Source organism: Lissotriton vulgaris, chromosome 3_1, assembly GCF_964263255.1.
Source record: "Lissotriton vulgaris chromosome 3_1, aLisVul1.2, whole genome shotgun sequence".
Lineage (NCBI taxonomy): Eukaryota > Metazoa > Chordata > Amphibia > Caudata > Salamandridae > Lissotriton > Lissotriton vulgaris.
The window spans coordinates 1134128286-1134143027 of record NC_141689.1 but is presented as its reverse complement, the minus strand read 5'-3'; the positions used below and the strand labels follow the sequence as shown (position 1 = coordinate 1134143027).

Genomic DNA, 14742 nt, shown 5'->3' with positions numbered 1-14742 from the left:
GGTGGGCAACCAATGAGAACTATGCAAGACCGCCAATCAGAGTACACAAGCACTAAGAATACTCTTAATTGCTGGCAACTTATTCTGTTCCGCTGCTACTCACAGACATGTATTTCTCTAAAAGCATTATCTGTCATTGTATGTGTTTTCATTCAATTGTGATATGTGTATTATAGTCATGTGGATGCATGAATAGCCTTATTTGCCGAGGGTTCTTACTGCCTAAGTTGTATCTCATGCTCATGGCTCTTTTGCCTTAGATGAAGCAGCATTGTCCCCTTGGCCATCTTTTTGGCCCTGATTGGCTCCACTAGAACTAGGCGTTTGTTCCAGTCATTCCCTTCCTTTGGGCCACTTTGTCTATGAGGTACTGCTTCAGGAGGCAGCCCGAAAGCTTTTCACGTTCGGGCTGTTGAAAAGCCCTATGTCCTTCTACTTCCTTGAGCTCCTCCTTCACTGAAATCATTATACACTGACTCCGCGCAGAAAAGCCTGCCCTCTTCAAAGAAGACTGCTTTTTGAGACTCTCAACCTCATGGAACTGTGACTGCTCCATCAGTAATGATAGAGTAGTATTTTCTTACGTTTCCCACATATACTAAGCCTTTTGCTGGTACTAATGTGAGAGAAAGCTGCACAGTCTTTGCCCAGCAAAAAAGGTGTTTAGCCTCATCGGTGCTTGTGATGAGATCAGCTCGTCATGAGTCACGGTGGAGCTGTGCTCATGAGAAGCTGGTCTCGTCATAACGGCTGCGTTCTGCCGACGCGCGATTAATTCCTCTCTGTGCAGGCGAATTAATCAGTGGGCGGGGTCGTGACGAGACCAGCTCGTCATGAGCACAGCTCCACCGTGACTCATGACGAGCTGGTCTCTTCACGAGCACCGCGGCGCCGCGCTCACCCCCCTCCCCCGCCCCCGCACCGTGGGGGAATTACCCCCGCAGGGAAGGGGTTAACAGGGGGAAGGAAAACCTTTCTCAGTTAAAACAATTGCTTTGTTCCACTTTGCCCCATTTTCTGTTGCTGTGTATCAAGGGGGCATTACTGATGCAGATGAACGCAAACACCCATCTGTTTTGACGCAATGACGGATCTACAAAGATAGACATGCTGGGCTTTGCGTCAGTAACTAATGCTTAATTAAAGCAGACTCATAAACGGAAAATGTGTACATTTTTACAAAATGAAGCAATGCATTGCATGTCTGATGTAATGCACAGAAAACATCCAGGGCCATATTTAATCCCAAGTCACGCAGTGCAGTGTAGCAAATCACCTTGCTGTGCTGCACTGCTTAACAGGGAAATGGTAGGCATGCACTGTATTTAAGGCAATACGGTGCATTTCGGCCTTTTTTCCTGTGCTGGTGCCCTTTTGGCTCCCTTACGCCAACGCAGACACCCTTGCACCATAGTGCAAGGGTGCCTGCGTTGTAAGGAGGATTGTTTTTGTGCAGGAAGGGACACCTTCCTGCCCAAAAACAATCCCCTGAGGCTTTTTCCTCTTTCTATTTGTGCTGCAGATTGTAGCACAAATATAAAGAGGAGAAATAAAAATTTATCTTCATTACGTGTCACTTGGGGAGGCGTAGGTTTTTGATGCATGCCCAGGTGTACCACTTCTGCTAAATCTGGGAATGCATCAAATCTAATGGATGTTGCATGGGAACACCCATGGAAAGGCCTCCCTGGCACGCAATAATGCAACCCAGCGATCTGCGCTGCATTGCATTACTCAACATTAATGAAGGGGAAACATCCTTTACATCGCAACTTTTACAACGCAAACCATTACAACGCATTGCGCTGGGGGGCGCTCTAGGATAGGGAATAGATTTAATTTACTATCCAACACCTTCCCTACTATCCACGGGGACTGGAGTTGGAATAGTAAATTAAACTATTCACTATCCAGCACCCCTCAACACTATGCGTTGTAAAGGCATGCGTTGTAAAACTTGTCATACATCCTTAATGAAGCCACGCAGGGCCACGCAAGGTGGCCTTGCGTAGCTTCATAAATCTCATTTTTAATTTGCGTCGCTCTTTCACCACGTTCCGTGAGCAGAATTGCTCATAAATATACCCCCCCCCCCTAATGTGTGGGACCGTCTGAGTTTGCCTAAGCAAAGGAAGCTCTACTGGAAGTGTACACCTCCAGTACAAATCCAATCCTTAATACCACACAATCACCTTTGCAACATGGTGAGGGTATACCTTTCACAAGGAAGCCTGTTTGTGTGCCAGTGCGGGGATGACACCAGCAGCAGGCCAATCGCTGTAGCTATAGAGCTGCACTCTGTTTTCCTCCTTGCCTAGCACAGTGCAGCAAATTTGGATGCTGCGCTACATGAAAAAATTGTAAATCTGGGCCTTTGTTTCTTGCCACATACTTCCAGCGTGAGGCTTAAAATTGGGGGTTGGAGGAACTTTCAGAATTTTACTCTGCAGAATTCTGCGAAGTTACATAACATCTCTGCAAGATTCTATGGAGTTCTGCCCACTCCTAGTTCTATAGTAATAGATGTGCATGGAGCACAGCCTGGCACTGAGTGCCGTAGTAACATGTGTCCATAAAGTGCTTCTTTTCATTCAGAACTATAGTAATGTATGTTTATGTAGCACTGTAGTAATGCCTGCCTTAGAGTGCAGCTTGGCGTTAGGTTCTATAACAACAGCCGCCATGCTGTGCTCCAGGGCAGACACCACACAGTCCCACAATTCTGTATCACTTGCAGGTTCTGTCTGCTCAGCCCCGGGAGCCATCACTCAGCAGTTCAGGCTCACCTACTGCCCATTGTACCTGAGATGCCATCCTGAATAGAGGCCACAACCTCTATTCAGATGCATTTTCATCCTGAATAATTGTGTACGGAGACATGTAGCGCAGCCTCTATTCACCGCTGAGCTGTCCTTGGTAACTAGACAATGGAGATTTTCTCGAGTGGAGAGGTGGAAACAGGGGCTGTCTCTCCCCCACCCCTCCAGCAATGCAGCTGGAAGAAGCCTGGTGAAGGCTAAGTGCGAAGGTCCTGGTTCGTGCAGGGTCAAAGGGGGTACAGGTAGCGTCTACTGTTGGTGCTCACTGTCTGCAGCTGAAAGGGTGAGAAGTCTTTTGTCCTGTGTCCAAACTTCCAAACCTCTCGCATGACACCAGTCCAAAGCCACTCACACGCACCGCAGCGTGCATGTTGAGGCAGGACAGCAGCCAACATTTGTGTCAGGATTGAAGCACAGTTTCACAACTCCTGCAGTGCTGCACTACAAAGTGAAAGCTGAGGCTGGACAGCAGAAGACTTTCAAACCTGGTGGAAGTGTGTGTTCGTGACTCAGTTATGGAGAGAATGCTCAGAGGATGGAACTCCATAGGTTGGTTCTCAGTTGGCCGCTTGTACTCACCGGTGCTGGCTGTTGTCACCCCATGGCTACATATGTTGCAGGCAGCCTGGTGGTGACGGGGATCACAGACAGGACCAGTTCTTGATCTCCGATGTTCCCAGCTGATCTAACTGGTTCTTCATTGTACTGTGCGGGGCAGGTTGGGAGTCACTGTGTCTGAGCAGAGGAAAGACTCGCTCTTCGGATCATGCGCACTTGTTCTGAGCATATCCTGGTGCGGCACTCAACAAGCTCTGAGCATGCACATTATGTGCTCTGTCTGAAACCTGCAGGACTTGTGAAGGGGTCGTTGGGAGAGGGGAGCAGAATGCGCTGTCTGCCTAAAATGAGAAACGGACACCAGTGTTTAGATGGCACAGCTCAAAATAACTTGACGTACGGGAGAGTGGAGTTTACTGACCACCACTACTTAAAATCCTTCTATTGGCTTTTGGGTCCATCCAGGATCCCTTTCAGGTCCCTCTATACACTTAAGACATATACAGTTTCTACCTCATTCCCTTAAGGAACACAAGACAGGAGGTTATAAATCCAAAATGAAGACGAGCATATGTTTGTAGTACGCCTTAATGCATTTATACAAACTCTGTAGCAGCTTCTGTTAACAATGCAATACCTTCTAATATAATTGATATTTTTATAAAATATGATTTTATTTCTAGGAAGTAATTAAAATATATTACAGTATTTTAGAGCCTTGTGCTTTAAACTTACTGAGATCAATTAATTATTTTGATTGTAATCTGTTTACATTTATCAGATATTGATGAGTGTGAACTAGGAACACACACATGTACGAAAGATGCAGTATGCACCAATACAGAGGGCAGTTACACCTGCACTTGTGCTGGCGGGATGCTCAGAATTGGAGAATATTGTAAAGGTAAGATTTCAATAAAACATTTTTGTTTGGGGATTGGTGAGAGCGAAAAGTTAGTTCCTGGTATACTGAACATCTTCAATGTTTAACAAATGATGAATTAATCAGGCACTTTAGATTAATGAATAATGGGGCCCATTAGGATAGCGGGTGGATCGCCCCCGCCGGACCAGAGGTAGCCACCACTGGCCTTGCGGGGGCGATCTGCCTATCATCCATGCCTGATTGACCCCCGCCATATTAGTATGGCTGTGGGGTCCGTGGCGGCATTGTCTACATGACACTGCCATCCATATTATGATGCATGCGGAGATTCGCCTTTCCATGGCGACATTGCTGCCATGGAAATGCATGCAGTGTCTGGTGTTGGGGGTAAGTTGCGGGTCCCCAGGGTGTCGGGTGTGGAGTGTGCACTTGGGGGTACCTATGGTACCCCCATCAGTGGTGCCTGCCATTGAGTGCACGGCAATGATGTGCGCACTTCTATTGCATTGCGGGCCGGTCTGAATCCAGCAGATCCACCCGCAATGTAATAGGACCAGGATGCGCCCGCCAGTGTGGCGGGGGCATCATAATATGCATTGCGGGACCACCACAACTTCAGTGTTCGGTCCCTGGCTCCATTGCAGTAGCGGGCGGACCATGTCCGCCCGCCATCGTAATGGACCCCTTAGTGTTTTCACTCAGCACAAATTGTGATGCTCTAATACTATGTTAATGATGCGGTTCCTTCCTTCTAGAGATGATGCACTTTGATCTCAATCATGTAGTTATGTTTTAGCGATGAGATCAGAAAATGTAAACCAAAAATATAAACATAGATCAATTTTAATATGTACTTCTCCTTAGGATGTGGATAAAGGGAAATATATTTCTTTTTATTGTTTTATTAAAACAAAAACAGTATACCACACAGTGCCGATTACCTCACAGCAGCATTTACTACACAGTCATCCAATAAAGACAAAAAAAAGACATCACATTAGAATACTCCCCAGTGTGGAATGTCACAATCAGAGAGATTGAGGAAGTCAAACTTGGAAATACAACAACCATTGCCCCATATCCTCTTATGCTTACTTGGACAACCCAGTGTTTTATAGAGAGCGTCTTCAGCCAAGGCGCAATGATCCATTCCTTGTACCCACTCTGCCTCTGTAGGTGGAGCAGGTGCTCGCCAATCTGGAGCAATATCTATTTGTCACCAAGAAGCCAACGTGAAGGAAATATACTTTTTGCTCATAGCATCGCATATTGTTTGTACTTTCAGTAGGGAATGTAGTATAAGAGTCGGATTCACAAAAAAGTAACTTTAGAAGCCATAGCTTTACACAAGATCATTTAATAATGGAGAAATCCCCTTCCCGTAAACTCCATCAAAATATGGTGGTGTTTGTTGCCATTTTAGACCCAATTTGCAAATTTACTCGAGCATTTTTTGCCACTAAGGGCCATATGTATCAGCCTGACCATTTGCGATTTCTAAATAGCGATTTTTAAGGAATCGCTATTTAGAAATCGCAAAATGGCATGTATGTAGGAAATCGCTTCTTTTTAGCGATTCCTTAACATTCCTAAATTGCGATTAGCAAATTGCTAATCGCAAATTTCCCATTCATTACTATGGGCCAGGAGGCCCATAGGAATGAAGGGGAAATTAGCGATTAGCAATTTGCTAATCACAATTTAGGAATATTTTCAAGGAGGCAGGGGTGTCACAAGAACACCCTGTTGCACCCCTGAAAATGACATGTGTTGGCATATGGCGCCCATACATGCCCTAAGGGCATGTATGAGCTTCATATGACACATTTGGATTTTAAAGAAATTGCTTTATTAAAAGAATTTGCAACTTACCACCAACTAGAAGTTGGTGGTAATTTGCGAATCCTTATGGGCATTTTTGCATTAATTTTCCGTTGATACATTGCATTTAAGGAATCGCACAATTTGCGATTCCTTAAGTGCAATCGCAAAATAAGGAATTTCAAATTTTGCGATTCCTTATTTTGCTGCCAAAATGTGTCATACATACCATTTAGCAAATTAGCAATTTCGGCCTTTGCGACTGCTAATTTGCTTGATACATATGGCCCTAAGTTTAGCTGTGCATTTTCCTATAAGAAGTAATTCAGAATGCTTGCTAATACTCTCAGAATTACTAGTTTGTGGGTTTTGATCCTATTCCTAATGGTCACCACTTGTCCATATCCCTTGATACTCATGTTTGTACTTCTAACCCTAAACGTATGACAGTTGGAAAACGGCAACAGTGCCAGATTTTCTGCAGTCACAAATGGGATTTCAAATCAGACATTTCCCCAGACCCTTATTCTAAAAATGTTCTGAATCAAGATTTAACCTCAGTGAATACAGGAATTGTGGTGTTATTATGAATATTTCAGGCAATGCTGAGCAACTTGATTTTGAACGGCTCAAGTGACATTCCTTTTTATAGCTGTAGCCTCACTCGATTAATTCCAATAGAGTAATTCTTCTAATCTAGTAAAGTTTTGACAGAGACCAATTTTTGCTCTGAAGGTTGAACTGCAAAGGGAGGTATATTTGTTTTATAAACCCTTTGCAAAGTAGAGTGGAGACCTAATGAATGAAAAAAGAAAGAAGTCAGTTGGAAGAGAGACATTGATGGAGAGAGGAACACATTACAGACATTTATGGAAGACAGATTAAATTAAGATGAAAGATTTCAGTATTCTATTGTTAAAACTATGATGAGTCAGATGTACTTAGCATTTTGCAGTTGCAAATCTTGGGATTCTCAAAATCACAGGGTTTGCAACTGCAAGAGGACCGTTTCTAATTTACAAAACCCATTTACGAGTTGGAAATGTTTTTCGGACTTGTAAAATGAACCAATGAACCATACAGAATTGCAATTTGGAAGGTACATGAAAGGGACTTTCCTTTCAAAGTGCAATTTGGTACTGAATGTATTAATGGGTTGCAACTGCAATTCCAGTTGCAAACCATTGACCAGTTGCAGACCCCTCAAAGGAGGTGGAACCTGATGCGCAAAAGGTAAAGGAGAATATTTCCCCTAAGGTAACTGGAGTGTCAGACTCAGAGTAAAAAGGCAATGGTGTTCTCTCTGATGTTTTCCAAAATGGAACAACTTATTTGTGTTTTTTAAAGCAGCACCGGTTGCTTCCATTTTGGTATGTAATCACAGGGATGGCAATCTCCTGTCCTTTGCAGGTCACAATCCCTGTGATTGCCAGCAATCAGACAAAGTAGTAAATTGCAACCTGCCTAATGAATATTAATTAGGTAAGCCTTCTGCATTCTGTGACTTGTGAGTCATTATTTAATTAATTAACCTATTAGTTTATAGGTTAGCTTTCTAAACATTTTATTCCAATTGCAAAAAATTGGTTCACAATTTGGGTCCATCTTTTTCAAATGAAATCATCTGGCACAGTGGCTGGAATGCAACTTGCTAAATAAACTATAAGGCCCTGATTACAGGGTTCAGGGTTACATTCAGGGCCTCTACAAACAGGAGTTTGCAGAGAGGCTGGAACTATAAGTTGTGTAATAATTATCACGCCCTCACAGATTTCCTCTGATAGATCCCGGCAAGTCAAACCTGCTGAAATTTATTGGATGAAAAGACCCGCAAAAAACTCAAATAGGTGTAACACATGTTCACTAGGGCTTCAGTACGTACATTTTTACTCTTTTTGTTGAGGCAGGATAATGTTGTGCTTTGCAGCGAAATGTGTTGTGTTCTTCTGTCATATTAACAGATACATAAAAATATGGAACATATACAACTGAATGTTTACCTCTAATTGAATTAAAGTCATCACTATTTGCAACATTTTACAGAATTTATCAGCCCCACCACCGTGAAGCCCACCAACATCACTTCACCAGTGAAAAGGAAGTATGTAGAGGACTGCCCCGAATCACATAAGGAATACTGCCTCAACGGAGGAGTGTGCATTCATTTAATTGAACTTCAGGAATATGCATGCAAGTAAGTGAACAAACGTAAACCAACCATGGTTAGTTGATGGTTTCAGCATATACTTATAGTGAATGAGCAAATTAGGATTCATTATTGGTGACAGGCCCGTGTGTTGTCTGTTTTTAGAAACCTGCCATGGAAGCAGCATGTCCACTTCTTATTTATTTATTTACATGGATATAAAGTGGGGATCTGCCATCTACATTTTTTTGCTGCTAAGAAGCCATTTTTTCTAACAATTGTTAGTAGCTGCAACTGCTTGTGCAATGTAGGTGCTTAGTTCATGTATTGTGAAGGCAGTTGTTATCAATGTGGCATGTCAACCTTCAGTATTCCTCACAAAGATCTTTCTGATGCCCAGATTGCTCAGTCGTGCAATTCTATTTCTGTAAATCGGGGAAAAGACTTCCAAACAGAACAGAGACTGGGAGAGCGTGAAAACAAACACAGACCTGGAGAGCCTGATTGAAAATATAAACAAGCATTGGAAATGCAATAGGGCTCGCATTAGGAAAGTTTGAGCTATTGGTCTTTAAATTTTAATTTTTATTGTTTATGTGTTATTTTTTAAAATAGCTAAATTAATAGCTTTGTCATTTACAATGCCAATAGTTATAACTTTCGCAAATGTGACACCTATAGCATTTGTAATGCAACATGTTTTATATTTACGGGACTTAGATGTATTGATATTACAAATAACAATTGCTTTTAATTTTTTTAAATAATTAATAATTAAATAATGTATTTAATTTGTAATGGCAATAGCTTAAACTTTTGTAAATAACTTTTGGGAAGATTATGTTAAGTGTTTTTTATTGTGACGAAAATCCAGCTTGAAACCTTGAAAACAGCTTGAAACATTGAAAGAACATATTTGAACCAGTGATGCTGTGGTGGTGCCTGAGTGATGCTGTGGTTTCGCTGAGTGATGCTGTGGTTGCGCTGAGTGACGCTGTGGTTGTGCTGAGTGATGCTGTGGTTGCGCTGAGTAATGCTGAGGTTGCGCTGAGTGATGCTGTGGTTGCGCTGAGTGATGCTGTGGTGGTGCTGAGTGATGCTGTGGTGGCGGTGAGTGATGCTGGGATGGTGGTGAGTGATGCTGGGGTGGCGCTGAGTGATGCTGTGGTGGTGCTGAGTGATGCTGTGGTGGTGCTGAGTGATGCTGTGGTGGTGCTGAGTGGGAGATGAGGAGAGGGAGAAAAAGGAGAGCAGGGAGAGGGAGAGGGTAAAGAGATGGAGAGAGGAGAGAGAGGGGGAGAGAGGGGGAGAGAGGAGAGCGAGACGGAGACAGGTAAAGAGGAGAGGGAAGAGAGGGAAAGGGAGAGAGGGAGAGGGAAGTGAGGAAAAGGGCGAGAGGGAAAAGGAGAGAGGGTAGAGGGAGAGAGGGAGGGGAAGAAGCGAGGGGGAGTACGAGAGCAAAGGACGGAGGGGAGAGAGAGGGGAGGGAGAGAGGGAGAGAGAGAGGAGAGCAGGCAGAGGGGGAGATGGGGAGAGGGAGAAAAAGGAGAGCAGGGAGAGGGAGAGGGTAAAGAGAGGGAGAGAGGAAAGAGAGGGGGGAGAGGAGAGAGAGAGGGGGAGAGAGGAGAGAGAGACGGAGACGGGAGAGAGGAGAGGGAAGAGAGGGAAAGGGAGAGAGGGAAGTTAGGGAAAGGGAGAGAGGGAAAAGGAGAGAGGGTAGAGGGAGAGAAGGAGGGGAAGAAGAGAGGGGGAGGACGAGAGCGAAGGACGGAGGGGAGAGAGAGGGGAGGGAGAGAGGGAGGGAGAGAGAGAGGAGAGCAGGCAGAGGGGGAGATGGGGAGAGGGAGACCAAGAAGCGAGTTCCTCCTGCAAACTAGCTTGAAAAGCCAGAGCTCAGGGTATGGTGGGTTGAGTCTGCACGGGTGCACCATGCCGAGCAGCTGCAGCCCTGGCAGGGCTCTGAGGCAGCGTCTTCTGCCCTGGAGAGACGGCTGGGTGAAATAAGATATAGAACAAGACGGACATGCGGACTGTCAGAACTCCCGTCAGCCTTTGATGTAAAACACATTAAGAGGCATTCGCTGTCCTCATCTGCTTGGAGCTCTGGAATAAGACGAGAGGGTGGGTGCGAGCAGTTCACGGTCTGCTACTAACAATGCCAAGCACAGGCACAATGAAAGGAAAACAAGGAATGCGAATGCGCGTGTGAAAATGCGCTGAAACAAAAAAAATAAATGTTACTAAATTCGACTAAATTAAGACTCTTGGGGGCGAACGTCAGCCTTTGATGTAAAACACATTAAGAGGCATTCGCTGTCCTCATCTGCTTGGAGCTCTGGAATAAGACAAGAGGGTGGGTGCGAGCAGTTCACGGTCTGCTGCTAACATTGCCAAGCACAGGGACAATGAAAGGAAAACAAGGAATGCAAATGCGCGTGTGAAAATGCGCTGAAACTAAAAAATTTAATGTTGCGCACACTGAGAAGCTTGTGGGAGGGAGGCTGGGCTGCCTTTGATGTGGTAATGCGAGGTAGGCAGGCAGGCGGCTGGTGGCATTGTGCACAAGCTTTTTAGGGCTTGCGCTTGCGCAATGACCTAAAAAGCACATGCACTGCATGGAATCGCCTGTGGAATCGCCAGTGGTTAAACTCTGGATAAGCCACTATAGAACTTCGCCAGCTATGCGCAAGCGCATCAGCAGGCGAGCCCTAAAAAGGGTGCTTTTATAATGCAAGGCAGAAACGCTGTCATTCTGATTGTACCAAAATCAGGTTAAATCTGCTAGTACAAACACGCTCTGAAGGAAAATATCACTAAACAGAAATTGGAACATATTCCATTTCATGACACTCAACTCTCATCTGCTAGTCATTTCTCCTGCAGACTTAGGGCCTCATTACGATATTGGGTGGAAACTTCCCGCCCAACATCATCTCTGAATCAGGACTCACAGAATTGCGGTCGGCCGTTCCGCCCAACCCATCATGATGCGACCGAACACTGTTCAGTCGGATGCCCATTGACTTCTATGGGAGCCCGTGTTCTGCCTGACAACACAGGCTCCAATGAGGAAATGGGGTGTGTGCAGAAAACCCTGCACCCTGTTTCAGGCACCCCATTGTGCGTGCCACACAGTGCAGGGTTTTACAGGGGGTCCCTTAAGTACTCCCTCATGCCCAAACTGGAGGCCGCAGGATAAAGGGAGGCCTGACAGGGCACCCCAATTCAGTTCAGGCAGCCTTTTCATGTCGGACAGGCCGACTTGGAAAGGCTTTTGTAATTGCATTGTAATCGAAAGAGAAATGGTGGCTGTGGAACATTCAAGACAGCCAGCACCTCCGCTATGTTTGCATTAAAGTTTGTTTGTACCTCTTTCTTTTAAAGCGTGCTCTATGCCATCATACAGTGCCACCCACAGTATGACCTAATACATAACGGACATCTCCGAATATATTAATCAACTTAGAAACATAGACGGAGCACAACACAAAATAAGTAAACAGCTGATTGGTCCCAACCAGCAGAATTATTTTAATACAAAATTCATGGAGTAAATTCTGTTCAGCAAGCGATCTTCGTGACAGTTGTTCTGTAGTGAATTGTAATGGGTTTCAGTTTGCAGCCTACCTCATTAATATGCATGAGATAGGCCGAGCTGCGACTCACAATGATATGATAATTTGTGACCTGACCTATTAGTAAAAAGGTCAGTTCTCAAAATACCATTGGATTTGTTAAAAGTCTTTGCTCAAATTGAAAGCACTTTTAGCGAATACGTTTGTACATCTGGCCCTCTATTCCTTCTAATCAAGTTAGCAGGTGAGGTAGAACTCAACGGAAAGGCATGTTGATTGGTATAGGACCTAAAGTAATTGAGATAGGGTCAGTAATGTGGTGAAGTTTTCGTATGTTAGAAATGCCTACTGCATCAATGAGCAAACCCGAGAGAGGTACAGAAGGAAATTCAGGGGTTTTCAAAGCAGACCAGCTTGCATAAGTATCAAAGATACAAGAAGTAGCCTTACTATTAACTATGCACTTCACATAAGAGCCATCTGGTTACACAGAATCAAAGTAGTTACTATGCAGTCACCACCACTTGGGCTGGCCTAATAGTTTGGGTACTGGTTCTGAGTTATTTGAGTGAATTTGGGAGGCTGTGTCCTCGCTGACCACAACTAAAACGTGACCTTTTCAGAGAGTATTGCTCTTCTCTTAGTCTTCCTCAATTTCTACCTGCCCACCCTCCTCCCTGCCTCCTGTTCTATTGATAACTCCCATTCTGCTCCATTTTGATGCTTGTTGAAAGGAAAGCAGACTTAAAGTCATTAGTTAACATTTGTTTGACTCTTTTCTCCACTCTTGCACTGAAATGCAATGATTAGGGACAATGACCAATTCAGCCAAACTCTTAGGGCCTTATTACTAGTTTGGCGGTCCTCCACAGGTAGCGGTACCGCAACAGCCACTGGAGGGCTGCCACGGCTGTGTTGCGCCCACCCGCCAGATTACGAGTGTATTCCTAGTCGTGCGGGCAGTCTGAGCCTAACATGCAGACTGCCACCATGGGAGCCCATGCATGCATGCCACACCATGCAGCAACTGGGGGTGCAATACCAGGTGGGCACAATGTGTGCCCCCTGTATGCACTCCCAGGCCCAAGAGCAATAGGGCCCCCTTATTGCCTCCCTACCACCCTTTTCATGGCGGGCTCATCGCCATGAAAGGGGGGCTGGAAAGGCAACTCAGAATGTGCTCCGAGGTGCCATAGCAGCACTGGCAACATATTGTGTCTCCTGACTGCTGCACGACTGCCGCAGGATCATGGATCTTTGGCAGTCGCATCGGTGCTGTGGCATCTGACTGCCACACTTGTAATACTGTAGATGGTGGTCGGACCGCCACTGCGAGTATGGCAGTCCTCTGGACCGCGGTACTTGTATAAGCCCCTCAGTCTGCCAGTCTATGCAAATGGTATTCAATTGTTCTTGTAACATAGGTAACAATCCCTGAACAAAAGTATCACTTGAACATCTTCCTTAGCTTGTTCCACTAGATGGGATATACCGAGTATCTCTTAAAAACACCCTTTAATCGGTCTAGATAATGTGCTGAAGAGTCTCCTTTATTTAAGGTACAATTTAAATAGTTGTGCAATCCATCTTAACTGATCCCACTTTCATCACCACATTTAACAACTCATCCTTCACAACCACCAAGGCAACATTTTCTGCAGTGGCATGCTGTGGCCAATCACTCTTTTCCATCAACCTGTCCACTAATCTCAACAACAAATTGACTTCCGCCCTATTGGATCTATAGCATTCAAACACTCTCTGCAATTCCTTAAGGGATTCTCACAAATGTTGAGAAATGGTTTCCTGATATTAACTAAATCTGCAGGAGCACATGGGACATGGTGATCTTAAGCCCGGAACCTGGGTAATCTTTCTGTGGTAGGAGAACATCTAAGGATTCTTTTCCCAGTTCATCCATGTCGTCACAACTGGAGGAAAGGGTGTGTCTCCCATCTCTGGAGTTTCTGTACAGTTCTCTACTTATTGATCTGAAGTACATCTTAGTCTGTCATGGGAAAAGCAGACTGTGAGCCTAGCCCATTCAGCATCTAGCAGGAGCTGAATGAACATGAGGTCTTGAATAAAAGGTTGATGTTGTGGAGGCAGCCTCTCAAAAGCACCATTCACTGTTCTCTAGCACCTCCCTGTTAACTGTGTGCCTCAATGCACTTGCCTTTGCACCATCTCCTTATGCCCCTATCGCTGTTGTGGCAGCAAACCCTGCTCCATTTTCAGGTGCATCAGCTGATGCACTATTGGCATCTCCAGCCAGCCCGTTGAAACTTAAAACACCCAAAATGTCCCCTCCGTTTCCTCTCCTTGCTTGGATTTCTCTGTAATTTGGGGAAATAAGTTGGGAGGACTAAGGAAACCCTTTCCTGAACATTTGTTCAGCGCACATATCACTCATGAGTCTCATGGCGCTTGCAGACAGCTCTGAAAGATTGCTTGATTAGTTGATTAGTTGTCAAATAGCCATGTTTTTAGCTTCTTGCGAAAGCCATTGTGATCAGTTATTGTGAGCAGATTTATAGGCAGTTTGTTCCACAATGTGGGGGCAAGAAAAGAAAAGGATCTTCCTCTGCTTCTGATGGCGCGGATTCCGAGAGGTGTAAGTAATGATTCATTACTGGATCTCAGGGACCTGCAAGGCTTAGTTTGTTTTTTGGACCAATATGTCTGGCCGATACTGTACATGTTTTTGTGTACTAGACAGAGTATTTTAAATTGAATCTGCTTTCTAATTGGAAGCCAGTGCAGAAATCTTAGGCTGGGGGCCGAAGGGGATCTGGGAGGAAGATTGAGAACCAGCCTAGCTGCGGTGTTCTCTAGAGTCTAAAGCCGAGTGAAAAGGCCTTCATTAATTGAGGGATGTATGACGTTACAATGCATACTTTTACTCCGCATACCATTACAACGCGGTATTTACAACGC

At 44.8% G+C, this 14742-nt stretch overlaps 1 protein-coding gene across 1 annotated transcript in view; it reads left to right on the top strand.

Annotated features, from left to right (window-relative positions):
- EGF (epidermal growth factor) overlaps positions 1–14742 on the top strand; it is a 529267-nt gene that overhangs the window by 398105 nt on the left and 116420 nt on the right. Inside the window, exons 18-19 of the mRNA XM_086961608.1 lie at positions 4159–4281; positions 8128–8278. Coding sequence (XP_086817734.1) covers positions 4159–4281; positions 8128–8278 — 274 coding nt within the window. The remainder of the gene's footprint in view (positions 1–4158; positions 4282–8127; positions 8279–14742) is intronic.